The 14,438-nt window shown below is 38.1% G+C and overlaps 1 protein-coding gene across 1 annotated transcript in view; it reads left to right on the forward strand.

Moving 5' to 3' along the window:
• Positions 1-14,438, forward strand: part of RSBN1 (round spermatid basic protein 1) — a 51,596-nt gene that overhangs the window by 23,024 nt on the left and 14,134 nt on the right. Inside the window, exons 3-4 of the mRNA XM_003268002.3 lie at positions 12,552-12,689; positions 13,005-13,147. Of these exons, the coding sequence (XP_003268050.1) occupies positions 12,552-12,689; positions 13,005-13,147 (281 nt within the window). The remainder of the gene's footprint in view (positions 1-12,551; positions 12,690-13,004; positions 13,148-14,438) is intronic.

Here is a 14,438-nt window from a genome sequence, read left to right on the forward strand (position 1 = left end):
TTCTTTGTCCAAATGTGGGAGATTTCTCCCCCACAACAAGCAAGCAATCAATTCTTCAGCAGACACCACCTGGGTGTCATCCAATTCAATTCCGACACTACCCAGAATCAGTCTTGGATCCCAGATAGAGGGCTCAGTCCCCAGGATTGACCCCTCCTATCCACCAGTCACAAGTCCAGGCCTCTGGAACTTCTGACCAACTGGCTTCAAGTTGGGGTTCCCACGATCCCCTCTTTGAGTTCAGTGGATTTGCTAGAGTAGCTCAGAGAACTTAGGGAAATACTTAACGTTTATGGGTTTAGTGTGATGGATATGTTAAAGGGTGCAAATAAACAGCCATGTGAAGAGATACACAGGGCATGGTCTGGAAGGGTCCCGAGCACAGGAGCTTCTTTCCCCGTAGAGTTGGGGTGTGCCACCCTCCCAGCAAGTGTATGAGTTCCTGTTCATCTTCCTCTCTGCTTCCACATGTTCAGCTATCCAGATGCTCTCTGAACCTGTTCAGTTTTTATGAAGCCTTCATTACGTAGGCTTGATTGATTAAGCCAGTGGCCATTGATGGTCAGCTTGACCTTTAGCACCCCTCCCTGGAGGTTGGGGGTAGGGCTGAATGTCCCAACCCTCTAATTGTACCTGTATTTTTCAGGTGACCAGCCCCCACCCTAAAGCTGTTAGTCAATATTAGCATACAAAATTAGAGCTATTTGGAGATAACAAGGAGTTTAGGAGCCCTACCTCAGGAAATAGGGATGAAGACCAGACATATATTGCACAATATCACACTCACTATTTATTCTCCTATTTTTGGACATGAGGTTGTTTACAGTTTTATAATATCATGTTACAGTAAGCATTTGTGTAAATGTCTTTTTTTGGGTCCGGGTGGGGGCAAGGTACAGGATATTCCTGTGTTTTCCAGGTTGATGTCAAACTCCTGGCCAAGGGATCTTCCTGTTTTGATAGGTCTTTTTATTTACGCATGTATCCTGGGGTTTCTATTTGTCCTTTCTCCTGTCTGGCATTCCATGACTCTTGTCTGAATTCAGTAGCTCAATCCTCACATCTGAAAAATTTTTCTTTAACTATAACATTTGATTGATAGGTCATTTTTCTTAGATTTATAAAGGCATTGCTTCAGTGCCTTTAAACTTACAGTATTGCTGTTGAGAAATCCGATGCCATAATGATTCCTGATCTTTTTTAGGTGTTCTGCTTTTTTCTCTCTGGAAGCTTTCAAAATTTCTACTACAGAATGTCTGAGTACCAAGGATAATGTGCCTTGAAATGCATCATTTTTCTTTAAAAAATTACTATGAAATATTTCAGACGCAGATATAAAGAATAATAACAGTCACTCTGGCCCAAGAAATAAAACATCATCAGTGCAGTTGAACCCTACCCCCCACCACCCTTTTTTATGTGGAAATCCATCCTTTATGAAGTTTTTTCTTGTATTACTTGTTAATTTTCTTTCTCAGTTTTTGTTTTTTTCTGAAACTTTTATTAATTGTATATTAGACCCCCCTACTGAACCTCAGTTTTCTTATCTTTCCTATTATATTTTTCATTGTCTTTTTTCCTGCTTTCTGGGGGTAGATTTAACTAGCTTCTTAATGTTGATTAATGTCAGCTGTAATATTTTCAGTTTGAGAGCTTGTTCTCTGTTCCTTTTTTAATAACTTCCTATTGTTTCATGGATACAATACCCTTTTTCATCTCTCTGATACTAATTATACTTGTTTTTAAGTTTTCTTTTATACTCTCAAGTTGTTCAAGTTCTTTTTTATTTTTATTTTAGTCTTCTGTTTATGTTTTCATCAAACGTGGTGATCTGTTCATATCGAAACATGAGTCGTTATAAAACATTAGAAACTGTGAACACATGGGTGGGATTTATCAGTTGAAGACTGGATAGGGAATGTGGTCATATTGTGAGAAAAGCTCTAAATGTTAGTGTTTAAAGATATTGTTTCTTGGGCCTTTAGTTTCTACAGCTAAAAATCTACCACATTTTTGTCAGGGGATGGAGTAGGTTATACACCTGTCTGCTAGAATTCTTGGAAGGAGGTAGGCGATTGCATTGTTAAATAACGGATTTTGCTTAATTCCCTGCTTCCAGTATAATGGTTCTCTCCCATACTTGTGCCTTGTATCCTTGTGTCTGTAGTCATTTGGTTCACTTTCACCACAAATAAGGTGAGGAAAAAGGAGTATGGGATAGGAAGGTAGAATGTAAGTGGAAGGGTCTCACTGACTCAAGCAGATTTTAAACCCACCTTTTTTGTTTTTAGTTGCATGCTTTGTTCTTGCCTTCTATAAAAGTTAGCCGGAGTTCTCAGTCTGCAAATTTCCCTGTGCATTTTTCACCTTCCAAAAACATTTTGATAGCTTGTATCTGTAGTTTTTACTTTTGTTCTCTTTGACTATCTGGGATTTATAGCCTTGCTATTTTATTCTCACTTGAGTGGGATTTTGATAAGGAATAGAAAAAAATCATACATCCAGTCTACCATGTTTAAACAGCAGTCCTCTTCACCTTTTCGTCTTTATCAGATTCTTCCTATTAGTTTTGAAACATGATCACACACAAGAGGACTTAAATGGAAAGATATATTACTGTGTTCCTGGGGAAGAAGAATCAATATCAGAATGACAGTTTCTCCTAAGTTATAAATTGAACACAATCCTAATAAAATAGAAATAGTTGTTTTTTGAGACAACCAAGCAGATATTGAAGTTTATATGCAAAAATAAGTAGGCAAGAACAGCCAGAAAAGAAAAAGTAATGATGGAGGAGTGCCTTACCTGGTACCAATATATTCTAAAGATTTAATTATTAAATCAGTATAATTAGTTTATGAGCTCTGTTCAGCAAGACAGAAAATTTAGAAATAGACTACAGGCACTCACCACCATGCCCGGCTAATTTTTTTTTTTTTTTTTTTTTTTTTTTTTTGAGACAGAGTCTTGCTCTGTCGCCCAGGCTGGAGTGCAGTGGCGCGATCTCGGCTCACTGCAAGCTCCGCCTCCCGGGTTCACGCCATTCTCCTGCCTCAGCCTCTCCGAGTAGCTGGGACTGCAGGCGCCCGCCACCATGCCCGGCTAATTTTTTGTATTTTTAGTAGAGACGGGGTTTCACCGTGGTCTCGATCTCCTGACCTCGTGATCCGCCCGCCTCCGCCTCCCAAAGTGCTGGGATTACAAGCGTGAGCCACCGCGCCCGGCCAAGGCCCGGCTAATTTTTTGTATTTTTTTAGTAGAGATAGGGTTTCACCATGTTGCCCAGGCTGGTCTTGAACTCCTGGGCTCAAGTGATCCGCCTGCTTTGGCCTCCCAAAGTGCTGGGATTACAGGTGTGTGCCACTGCACCTGGCCCCCAAACAATGGCTTAAAACAACACAAATTTAGTTTCTTACAGTTCTGAAGGCTCTGAGGGAAAAAAATCAAGTTTTTGCCTTTTTTTAGCTTCTTGTGTCTTGTATTTTCTAGCTTGTGGCTGCTTCCTCTGTCTTCAAAGTATATTACCCCAGGCTATGCTTCTATCATCACATCGCCTTCTCAAATATCTCTCTGCCTCAGTCTTACAAAGACACGTGTTATTACATTTAAGCCCACCTGGATAATCCAGAATACTCTCCCCATCTCAGGATCCTTAATTTATTCACATCTGCAGAGTCCCTGTCGCCATAAGGTAACATTCACAGATTCTAGGGATTAGGTTCTAGGGGTTAGGTTCTTTGGAAGCCGTTTTTCAACCTATCACATACTTCTAGCTCATCCTGTCCAAAACAATGAAATCTGATCCTCCTCCAGAAGAGAGAGTAGTTGCTCTGTCAGGTTCCAAAGTACAGAACCTGGTAGTCATCCTTGATACTTCTTTCTCTTGTCTATCATATCCAATCTTTGTCCACATCTTGACAATTTTATCTCCTGTATAATTTTCAGATCTCTTTTTTTGTTCTTTTAAAAATAAGTCCCTATTTAAAATCAAGTTGTTAGCTTAGCCTAACATTTCTTATTTGGCATATTATAGAATACTCCTAGCTGATCTCTTTACTTTTTGTGCCCCTCTGAGAAAACTAAACAAACAAAAAACCAAAGGCAAATTGGGTAAATTTCCTTCTCTTCAGATCCTTTAGTGGCTTTCCAGAATCCTTGATGTGATCTTCTAGGCTCTCCATAATCCAGCCACAGCTGATTTTTCCAGTCTCATCTTTATTTTTCTGCTTTCTGTGTTTATTATCATTAGCTTTCTTTTAGATCTTGGAAAGGGCAATGCTTAAGAGATTTTGTTTCCCTCTGAACTTGTTCTTCAGATTTGAGCTCAGTGTTACTTCAAGGAATACTTTATTCCCTGGATCAGGATCCCATGTTCTTTTTCATAGTGTCATACATCTTACATTCTGAAGATCACAGTTTATAATTAAATGTTTATTTAGATTAGTGTCTGCCTCTCCTTACTAGATTGTAAGCTTCAAGTGGCCAGGAATAGGTCTGGTTTGCTATACCTGTGTTGAGGACAGTGGCATAAAATATATGTTTATGTGCTATGTAATGACGTTTCGGTCAATGACAGACTGCATATGTAACGCTGATTCCATAAGATTGTAATGGAGCTGAAAAATTCCTATCACTTACTATATTTACTATACCTTTTATCGTTATTTTAGAGCATACTTCTACTTATTAAAAAAAAAAAAGTTAACTGTAAAACAGCCTCAGACAGATCTTTCAGGAGATATTAACAGAAGAAGGCTTTGTTATCATAGCAGATGATAGCTCCGTGAGTGTTATTGCCCCTGAAGACTTTTCAGCAGGACAAGATGTGGATATGAAAGACAGTGATATTAATCATTCTGACCCTGTTGTGGGCATAGGCCAATGTGTGCATTTGTATCTTTGTTTTTAACAAAAAAGGTTTAAAAAAAGTAAAAAAAAAAAAAGTTTTTAAGTAGAAAATACCTTACAGAATAAGGACATAAAGGAAGTATTTTTGTATAGCTGTACAATGTGTTTTAAACTATATGTTATTACAAGTCAAAGAATGAAAAAACTCATAAAGTTTATAAAAATTACAGTAAGCTAAAGTTAATTTATTATTGAAGAAAGAAAAATTTTAAAAATCAGTGTAACCTAAGTGTACACTGTTTAAGTCTACAGTAGTGTACAGCAGTGTCCTAGGCCTTCACATTCACTCACCACTCACTCACTGACCCAGAACAACTTCTCATTCTGCAAGCATGGGAAGTTAAATGTGTTTAGATACATAAAAACTTAACCATTGTGTTTCAGTTATCTACAGCAGGGGTCCTCAACTGTACAGGTCCCCCAGTATTGGTCTGTGGCCTGTTAAAAACCTGGCTGCAGCAAGCTATAATAGCATTGCTGCTTGAGCTCCACCTCCTGTCAGATAACCTGCAGCATTCGATTCTCATAGGAGTGTGAACTCTGTTGTGAATTGTGCATGTGAGGGATCTAGGTTGCACACTTCTTGTGAGAATATGACTAATGCCTGATGATCTGAGGTGGGTCAGTTTCATCCAGAACCATGCCCGCCAACCCCCCACCCTTTTCCGTGGAAAAATTGTCTTCCACAAAACCGGTCCCTCATGCCAAAAAGCTTGGGGACCACTGGCCTACAGTATTCAGTACAATAACATGCTGTAAGTTTTGTAGCCTAGGAGCAATAGGCTATGTCATATAGCCTAGGTGTGTAGTAGGCTATACCACTTAGATTTGTGTAAGTACAGTCTGTGATGTTCTCAACCACAAATTGCCTAATGACATTTCTCAGACCGTATTTCTGTCATTAGGTGACACATGACTGTACAATAAACTTGTGGTAAATGAATGACACCTGCTTTCCTGTTACTCATGTTATAGGACTCCAAGTATTTGAAGACTGTTGTGTCCCTCCTTTAATCTTTTCAAGTTAAATACTTTTGAAATACTTTTGATTTCTTGCATTCTTCCTCCATTTTGTATGGTTTGCAAGTCCCTAATCACTTTAAATGTTCTATTTTGGGTGTGCCCTAGTTATAGGTATTTTGTAGCCCAGATTGGGAAATCACACCCCAGATGATATCTCTGTGCGATGCAGAATATTGCCTCCCTCATTACAAAGTATACAAGATATAGGCTAAAAAACCATAACAACGAGGACCAATGTGCAGTGGCTAGAACAAAAGTTTGTCTCTTGTTTAGCAGTCCAGAGGTAAGCAACTCTGTTCCTTGTTGTCATCCAGGATCCTAGTTTCCTTCTGTCTTTAATTTTTGTCATTCCTACTGGTGTTGTCATGTGCATGGTTGAGACTAGCTCTTTACCACTCGGTGTTTCAACCCTCAAAAGAGAAAAAGGAAGTGGAGGGCAAGCCACTTCCTTATAAAGGTATGCCCTGAAGATTGCATATGTAACTTATGTGACCGTCTCATTGGCCCAAACTTAGGCACAGGCCGCATTTAGCTGTCAGGGAGCCTAGCTCATTGGCCATATGCCCAGGAAATTTTCTTCCTAAAAGGAAGGAATACTTTGCTTATTTGGCATTAGTTTCCTACAGTTGGCGAATGTTTTTTTGTTTTATTTATTTTTTTCTTTTTTCTTTTCTTGTCAGCCGTTTCAGGTTGAAAATTGGTGCATGTTGAATTTATGGTCATAACTGCTGTTCATTGTTATGTTGTTAATTATTTAAATGTATCACAAACATTTGCATTTATTAAATTTTTAAATGCAAGTGATAGACTGGTAGTCAGCAGTTCTTCTTCTCCCCCCTCACTTTTTTTTTTCTTTTTGCCAGAGTTTGTGGTTGATTACTTCATTTCTAGCCTTAACATACAGAAATTCAACAAATATTTATGACTACATACCAGGCACTTCGTATTACAGATATATAATATTGAATAATACAGATTGTTCTCTTTCACAAAGTTTTTATTCAAACATATTGCTTGATTTCTTTTGTGAGTGGTTTAAATTGGGGGTTGGCAAACTTTTTCCATTAGGGACCAGATAGTATTTTCTGCCCTGTGGCCTAAAATTTATGTAAATAATTCAAACAACCCAATAACAACAACAACGGAATAATCTGATTTAAAAATGGGCAAAAGACCTAAATAGACATTCTGAAATTTGAAGACATACAACAGGTATATGAAAAAATGTTCAACATAATTCATCATCAGGGAAATGGAAGTCAGAACTACAATTAGATATCACCTCACCCCAGTTCTGGCTGTTAACAAAAAGACAAAAAATAAATGCTGGTGAGGATATGGAAAAAGGAGAACTTTTATACAGTTAATGTCAATCTAAATTAGTACAGCCATTATGGTCAACAGTGTGGAGGTTCCTTAAAAAATTAAAAATAGAACGACCACATGACCAAGCAATTCCACTTCTTGGTATATGTCCAACTCAAGGAAATTTAATCAATATGTTGAAGATCTGCATTTCCATGTTTATTGCAGCACTATTCATAGCAGCGTTTGTTTTTCTTAAAAAATAGTTGTCCTTAGCCGGGCGCGGTGGCTCAAGCCTGTAATCCCAGCACTTTGGGAGGCCGAGGCGGGCGGATCACGACGTCAGGAGATCGAGACCATCCTGGCTAACACGGTGAAACCCCGTCTCTACTAAAAACACAAAAAATTAGCCGGGCGTGTTGGCGGGTGCCTGTATTCCCAGCTACTCGGGAGGCTGAGGCAGGAGAATGGCATGAACCCAGGAGGTGGAGGTTGCGGTGAACCGAGATCACGCCACTGCACTCCAGCCTGGGGGACAGAGAAAGACTCCGTCTCAAAAAAAAAAAAAAAAAAAAAGTTGTCCTTGACCATTTTTTGAAACGTTATTCTTACATCATTTTAATTGCATTACTTCTTACCTCATCCTTTCACAATTTATTTAGCTAACTCTTCCTCCTGTCTGTCAAATATCTGTTTTCCTTTACGTGCAGTTCTTGGTTCTGTCTCTCTCTATTCTTTCTCTCAAGTCTTAGTCACTTAAAAAATTATATGTTATAGACAATTTCCAAATCTATGCATCTATTCCTTACCTTTTTTGATCTAGTTATAACTCCAAATCTAACTTATCTAAAATCTGTAAATGTTATGTACTTTTGTTCTTTGAGCTTGAAACCTTATTTTGAGTCATTTTATACCATCAAGGAAATATAGGAGTTGTAAAGGTGGACAGTAACATGTGAAAACTTGTGGAGGCAGCAGAAATTATTTAGAATTTGCGAAATGTATATTTAGAATGTGGCAAATGTGGAGAATGTGGCAAATCTTGGTCTGTTATTCCCTTGGAATAATAGATCAGGAGGGGCTTTGTCTTCCTTAAAAAGGATTTTCTAGTTTGATGCTATAGGTAATATGGAGCTACTAAAGGATTTAAAATGGGAAGGTTGAATGATAAGATGTTTTTTCGTAGATTATTTGTAGCAGTATGTAGGATGGCTCTTGGGGATAGGAATCCTGAAGCAAGGATACTGGTTAAGAAGTTTTACAATTAGATGAGAAATAATAATTTCCTGAATTAAGGCAATGGTACTGCAGATTTAGTTAGAAGGATAGATTTTGATTTAAGTGATGATGAAGAGGGATTTATCAATTCCTGATTTAGGACCTGAGAAAGTGAATATTATTAACTGGCGAAGTACATACAGAAGGAGAAAAAGAAGGTTTGGGAGGGGAAGGGAACCTTACAAAAAAATGAGCTCTGTTCTGTAGGTATTAAATTTGAGGGTGTCTGTGGGCTGCCCAGGAGGCATTTGTATGTTAAGATCTGAATCTGACGCAGAGTTTTAAGTTAGAGATGTAGATATGGAATGTAGTAGGGTACAGGTGGTAGTTAAATCTGTAGTATAATTGAAACCACCCACAGATAATATGTTGAATGAAAACTGGGCCAACTCTGCAACAACCACGTTTTGGAGAGGAGGAAGCCTGGAAAGGGAAATCAAGAAAGCAGGTGATTGAAAAGCATTCCTTGAATTTGGCTGTGAAGAGGTCATTAGTGATTTGTTTCAGGGGAGTGGTATGGGCAGAAGCCTGATTGCAATGATATGAGATGTGAATAAAAGGTGAGGTGAGGTAGTAGAGACAGGTAATACAGACTAGTATTACAGAAGTAGGATTCTTATGTGAAAAAAGATATATATATCTTGGTGCTTTTGATGGCAAGTTGCAGGATAGTCAATTTTAAAATGGGCTTAAATGATGAAAGAGATTTATTGGCCTATGGAATGGAAAAGTCCAGAGGTGGGATTGATAGTTTGAATGTTTCAGGCCTGGGGTTTGCAGGCAGAGCTGGTGGAAGGACTGGGATAGAGAATGAGAGTGTGTTTATGAGAGAGGGATAAACCTTGAGGTTTAGACTAGATATGGAAGCAGCTGAAAGAAGGAGGGGACTGATACTGAGAAAAAAACGTAGGTCACAGAAAGCTAGAGGTCTAATTTCATGTAAGTAAAGGAATGAAAACAGGAAGGTTGTGGTTTACTAATAAGGGCTTTCTCTAGCGAGGCTAAGTTAGCTACAGTTATCCAAATAGGCTTCATACATTGCAGCTTTCAAAATGCAGTCTTAGTATTTTGTAGTTGTTTACTTGATGGCTCTTCTGCCAGGAAATAAAAATTGAACATCGTTAATTCTTTGTCAGTCATGGATACAACATTGGTACTCACACAAAGGTGTGAACTTGAATATCCTCATAAGATGAGAAGCTTTTCTTTGTGTATATATGAAAATAAACATGTTGGTCTTGGCGAAATTATGAGGTCGCTATATTTTGTGGTCATACCCTCTCTTTGTCTTCTGTTGCTCCCGCCTTCCTCTTTTTTAGGTTTACTTTTTATTCTCTTCACAAATAGGAAAAGATGCTTCATATTTATTCATGTCACATGTTGATTATTCTAGGTGTTTACCTTTCTAAGTTGTCTTCAAGTTCAGTGCTGTTGAGTTTAGTGGTATTTGAATTAGGTAAACTTGGAGTGGTATGATATAAGAATATTAATTCAGTCTCACTTTGTGTATAAAATTTAAAGTAATATGAATTCCTTCAAATTAATAATGCATTGAGTTGTATAATCTCAGGCCAAGTAAATTGAAAACTGCCACATGGCAGTGTACTTCTTTAGGATTGGTCTTGAGTTTTGGCTGCTTTAAATTATGATAGGTCTTAAGAGTCATTTCTGGCTGGGAAAAAGATTTTAAAAAGATTATGATAGGTCTTTAGGACATTTGTCCCATAAAATGCCTGTGTAGAGTGAAAGCCTTTCTTAGTAAAGCAATTTCTGAGACTGGGAATAGTTGGGAGAGGTGTTTGGGGGAGACTGATATTTCTTTCTTTTTTTTTTGAGACGGAGTCTTGCCCTGTCGCCCAGGCTGGAGTGCCGTGGCACGATCTTGGCTCACTGCAAACTCCGCCTCCCGTGTTCAAGCAGTTCTCTGCCTCAGCCTCCTGAGTAGCTGGGACTACAGGCATGCACCACCACGCCTGGCTAATTTTTGTATTTTTAGTAGAGACGGGATTTCACCATCTTGGCCAGGCTGGTCTTGAACTCCTGACCTCATGATACACCCGGTTCGGCCTCCCGAAGTGCTGGGATTACAGGCATGCCCCATCGTGCCTGGCCGAGACTGATATTTCTTATTACCCCTAAAAGCATATGATTCCTAGAAATGTTGCTGAAGGTTAAATCTACTTTAGTTGTTTTAGAGTGCTTAGAAAGGTTAGAATAATGATTTAAAAAGACTTACCTTTCTTCCCCTTCCTTACCTCTGTATCCCATGATGAGCCTTTGTTCCATGCTTCCACCCCTGGCTTTTTATGGCATGATGATCATACGAAACTTATGGAAAGTAATTCATATGAATATATATAAAGTAATTCTGGCCTGGGTGGCTGCTGCTTAAGAATCATCTAAAGTGATCTTGGGGGAGGATTTGTAAGGGATTCCTTACAAATCCCTACCCCTGCTATTTGAGAACAAGATCTATGGCCTTTTTTTCCTGTGTATATATGTGTGGGTGATGTTAAATTGTCTATGGAAAAAAATTGATTCTAAAAATGCTGCTAAAGAACAAATGGTGAAGAATTGTGGTAAGATATCCTAGATGGTCATTTATGTAGGCTGTTTCCTATTAAGGCAAAATAGGTGGTATTTAAAACATGACAGTAGATTCTTTAAATTTTTTTAATGTTCAATAAAAAGCCATTTTATATAAAGGTACAGCTATATGTTAGGCTTTTAAATTTAATCTGCATTTTAACAGAGGTAGAAAATGCTAGGTAACTGATCTGAAGTGGAAATTCTGGTTAAATACAGCATTTCTAGTCCAGTCCATTGCTATGTACAGGATCCATCTCTCTATCCTTGAGAAACTCTAAATTGGAGATTAGTAAGATAAGAACATACATGAAATGACTAGAGGAATAGTATCAGATTGTATGGAATTAATGATAGATTCCATTCAAATGCTAGATAAGATGCTCTGGGCTACATATTTATAGAGGATATGTCCTAAATTCACTGGAGAGTTGATATAGAGAAAATGTATGTTGCTCATAGGTAACATTAGACTTCAGAGAAGGGAGAGATCATGGAGTGTGACCAGAAAGACTTCTGGAAAAAAAGAGCTTTTGAACTGCTCTTTGAAAGATGGATATTTGGGTTGACAGAAAAGAGGACATTCCAGATTGGGCAGATTCAAGAGAAAAATCACTGGAGGTAGAAATAAGTTTGTCATAAGTTGAGTAGAGAAAAAGATTGGGGCTGGGCTTGGTGGCTCACACCTGTACTCCTAAAACTTTGGGAGGCCAAGGCGGGTGGATCACTTGAGGTCAGGAGTTCAAGACCAACCTGGCCAACGTGTTGAAACCCCATCTCTACTAAAAAAAATACAAAAATTAGCCAGGCGCGGTGGCACACACCTGTAATTCCAGCTACTTGGGAGGCTGAGGGAGGAGAATTGCTTGAATTGGGAAGTGGAGGTTGCAGTGAGCTGAGATCATGCCATTGCACTCCAGCCTGTGGGACAAAGAGTGAAACTCCATCTCAGAAAAAAAAAAAAAAAAAGATTGGCCTGTCTGGGTAACAGTGAGCCTGGTATCCTGGTATCTGGGCTAAAGTGAAGACTTTGAAGCTAGGGAGTACAAAATGAACATGGAAGATTAATATGACCATGGTCTTTTTTTCTCCCTGCCCTGATGATTTTACTTTTATATGTTTTTTTCTTAAATAAAGATCACATTCTAAAATATTACAAAGTTAAAAAAATCATTTTTAGAGAAGTTTAAGTATTAAGTAGATATTAATGTCTTCAGTATTTCTTTGAGATGTTCAGGTTAACACTCACACAATGAAATTTGCTTGTGGCATATGTATTAGTGTATTTGTCAGTGTGCTTGGGTGCCTCTCTGACTTTATTCAAGGTATTGACCACTCAGTTCTTAGTTTGTAGAAGAAATGGCAACATTGGAAACAATAACCTATTTTAATTCTTTAATTATATTATAGTTGTACCTCAGTACGTTTTTCCCTCTTTTGTTTTATCTTAGGTCAACAGGACATACTGCTGTGGCACCTACCGAGCAGGTCCTATGCGGCAGATAAGTCTCGTTGGAGCAGTAGATGAAGAAGTTGGTGATTATTTCCCAGAGTTCCTTGATATGTTAGAAGAATCACCATTTCTGAAAGTGAGTGTTAATTGAGATTATTAAAGTTTTGATCTTTACTTAAGTGGGCACTTTATATGTTGAAGAGTATTTAGCTAATATTGCCTATTGAAATTAAATTTATCCAGTGTTTTGCACAGAAATGTTTAGATATAATAATAGTACAAAGTACTGAAATTCAATTATTCTTTTTAATATAAATTACTATGTAAATAGCATTTATTTATTTATATATAGTTGTAAAAAAGCCTTCTTAGAACTTTTATTTGGGTGGGAGGATTAACTTATAAATCATTGAAACAAATTTTTAATGTGACTAATCCCTCTGATTTCTAGATGACTTTGCCCTGGGGTACACTTTCCAGCCTCCGACTCCAGTGTAGGTCCCAGAGTGATGATGGGCCTATAATGTGGGTAAGGCCAGGAGAACAGATGATCCCTACAGCAGATATGCCAAAGTCACCCTTCAAAAGACGACGGTAAATATTTCTTTTTCTCAAATAAGCAAAACTACTTTTTTTTAGTTGGTTGCTTATAAAAATGAGCACAGTTTGAAAACCATTTGTCTTGGGTTCCCTTAAGTAAATAAATGTTTTAGTTGTCAGTTCCTCGTTTCAGTCCAATCATCACAGTTATCACAGTGAGGCATTTTTCTAAAACCCAAATTTAATTTTTACTTATTTTTTAAAAACCTGTGCCCTGACTGCCTGCAGGATAAAAGATCAAACCCCTTAGTGTGGTTTACAAGGAACTTTCATAATCTGGTCAACTGTACCTCTTCTAGAAGAATCTGTGTTTATCTTCTCCGGCCATACTGAATTCACTTTCCAAACCATTGTCTATCGTAACTCTTTGCTTTTGTCTCACTCTGTTGCCCCGAGCTAGAGTGCAGTGGTATAATCATAGCTCACTGTATTCTTGAACTTTTGGGCTCAGAAGAGCCTCCCAAGTAACTGTGGCTATAGGTGTGCACCACCATGCCCATCTGATTAAAAAAATTGTTTTGCGTATTTTATTTTTGTAGAGATGGGGTCTCACCATATTGCCCAGGGTGGCTTTGAACTCCTGGCCTCAAATGATCCTGCCTCAGCCTCCCAAAGTGCTGGGGTTACTGTCCCACAGCAAACTTAATACATTTTTAAAACTTAGCTTGAGCTGGGCACAGTGGCATATGCCTTTAGTCCTAGCTACCTGGTAGGCTGAAGTAGGAGGATCACTTGAGCCCAGGACCCCACGACAAGATCCTGTCTCAAACCAAAACCAAAACCAAACAAAACTTAACTTGGACGTCACCTCCTTTGTGAAATTTTTCTTTCCTTCCTTAGGTAATTAATTGTTCCCTTTTCTGTGCTACAATTTTCTGTTCATTAAAGTTCTGTTTACATGTTTTTATTTTTTACTAACATTTCAGGTGTGCTTTGGGAAGACAGGGACAATTTTATTCATCTTTGTCCTCATGACATATACTAGGTAACAGTATTTGCTACATGAAACCAATAATGTACTATAGGACCGAGCCTCAGTAATTCATATTGTGCTAACATGTTCTGTGTTTCAGACTCTTAAGACAAATGTAGATTAACTCACTCTCTAGTACTTTGAAAAATCTAATTTAATGAGATTGAAAATGATTTATACCTGCTTAGACTATGAAAATAGCAATTCAAAATAAGTGCCCAGAAGTGAGTTTTAATGGACTAAGGCTCATAGGAGAATGATACTTGAGCTAAATATGGAATAATCTTAGGTACTTGAAATGTATGAAAATAC

This window comes from Nomascus leucogenys, chromosome 12, assembly GCF_006542625.1.
Source record: "Nomascus leucogenys isolate Asia chromosome 12, Asia_NLE_v1, whole genome shotgun sequence".
In the NCBI taxonomy this organism is placed as follows: Eukaryota; Metazoa; Chordata; class Mammalia; order Primates; family Hylobatidae; genus Nomascus; species Nomascus leucogenys.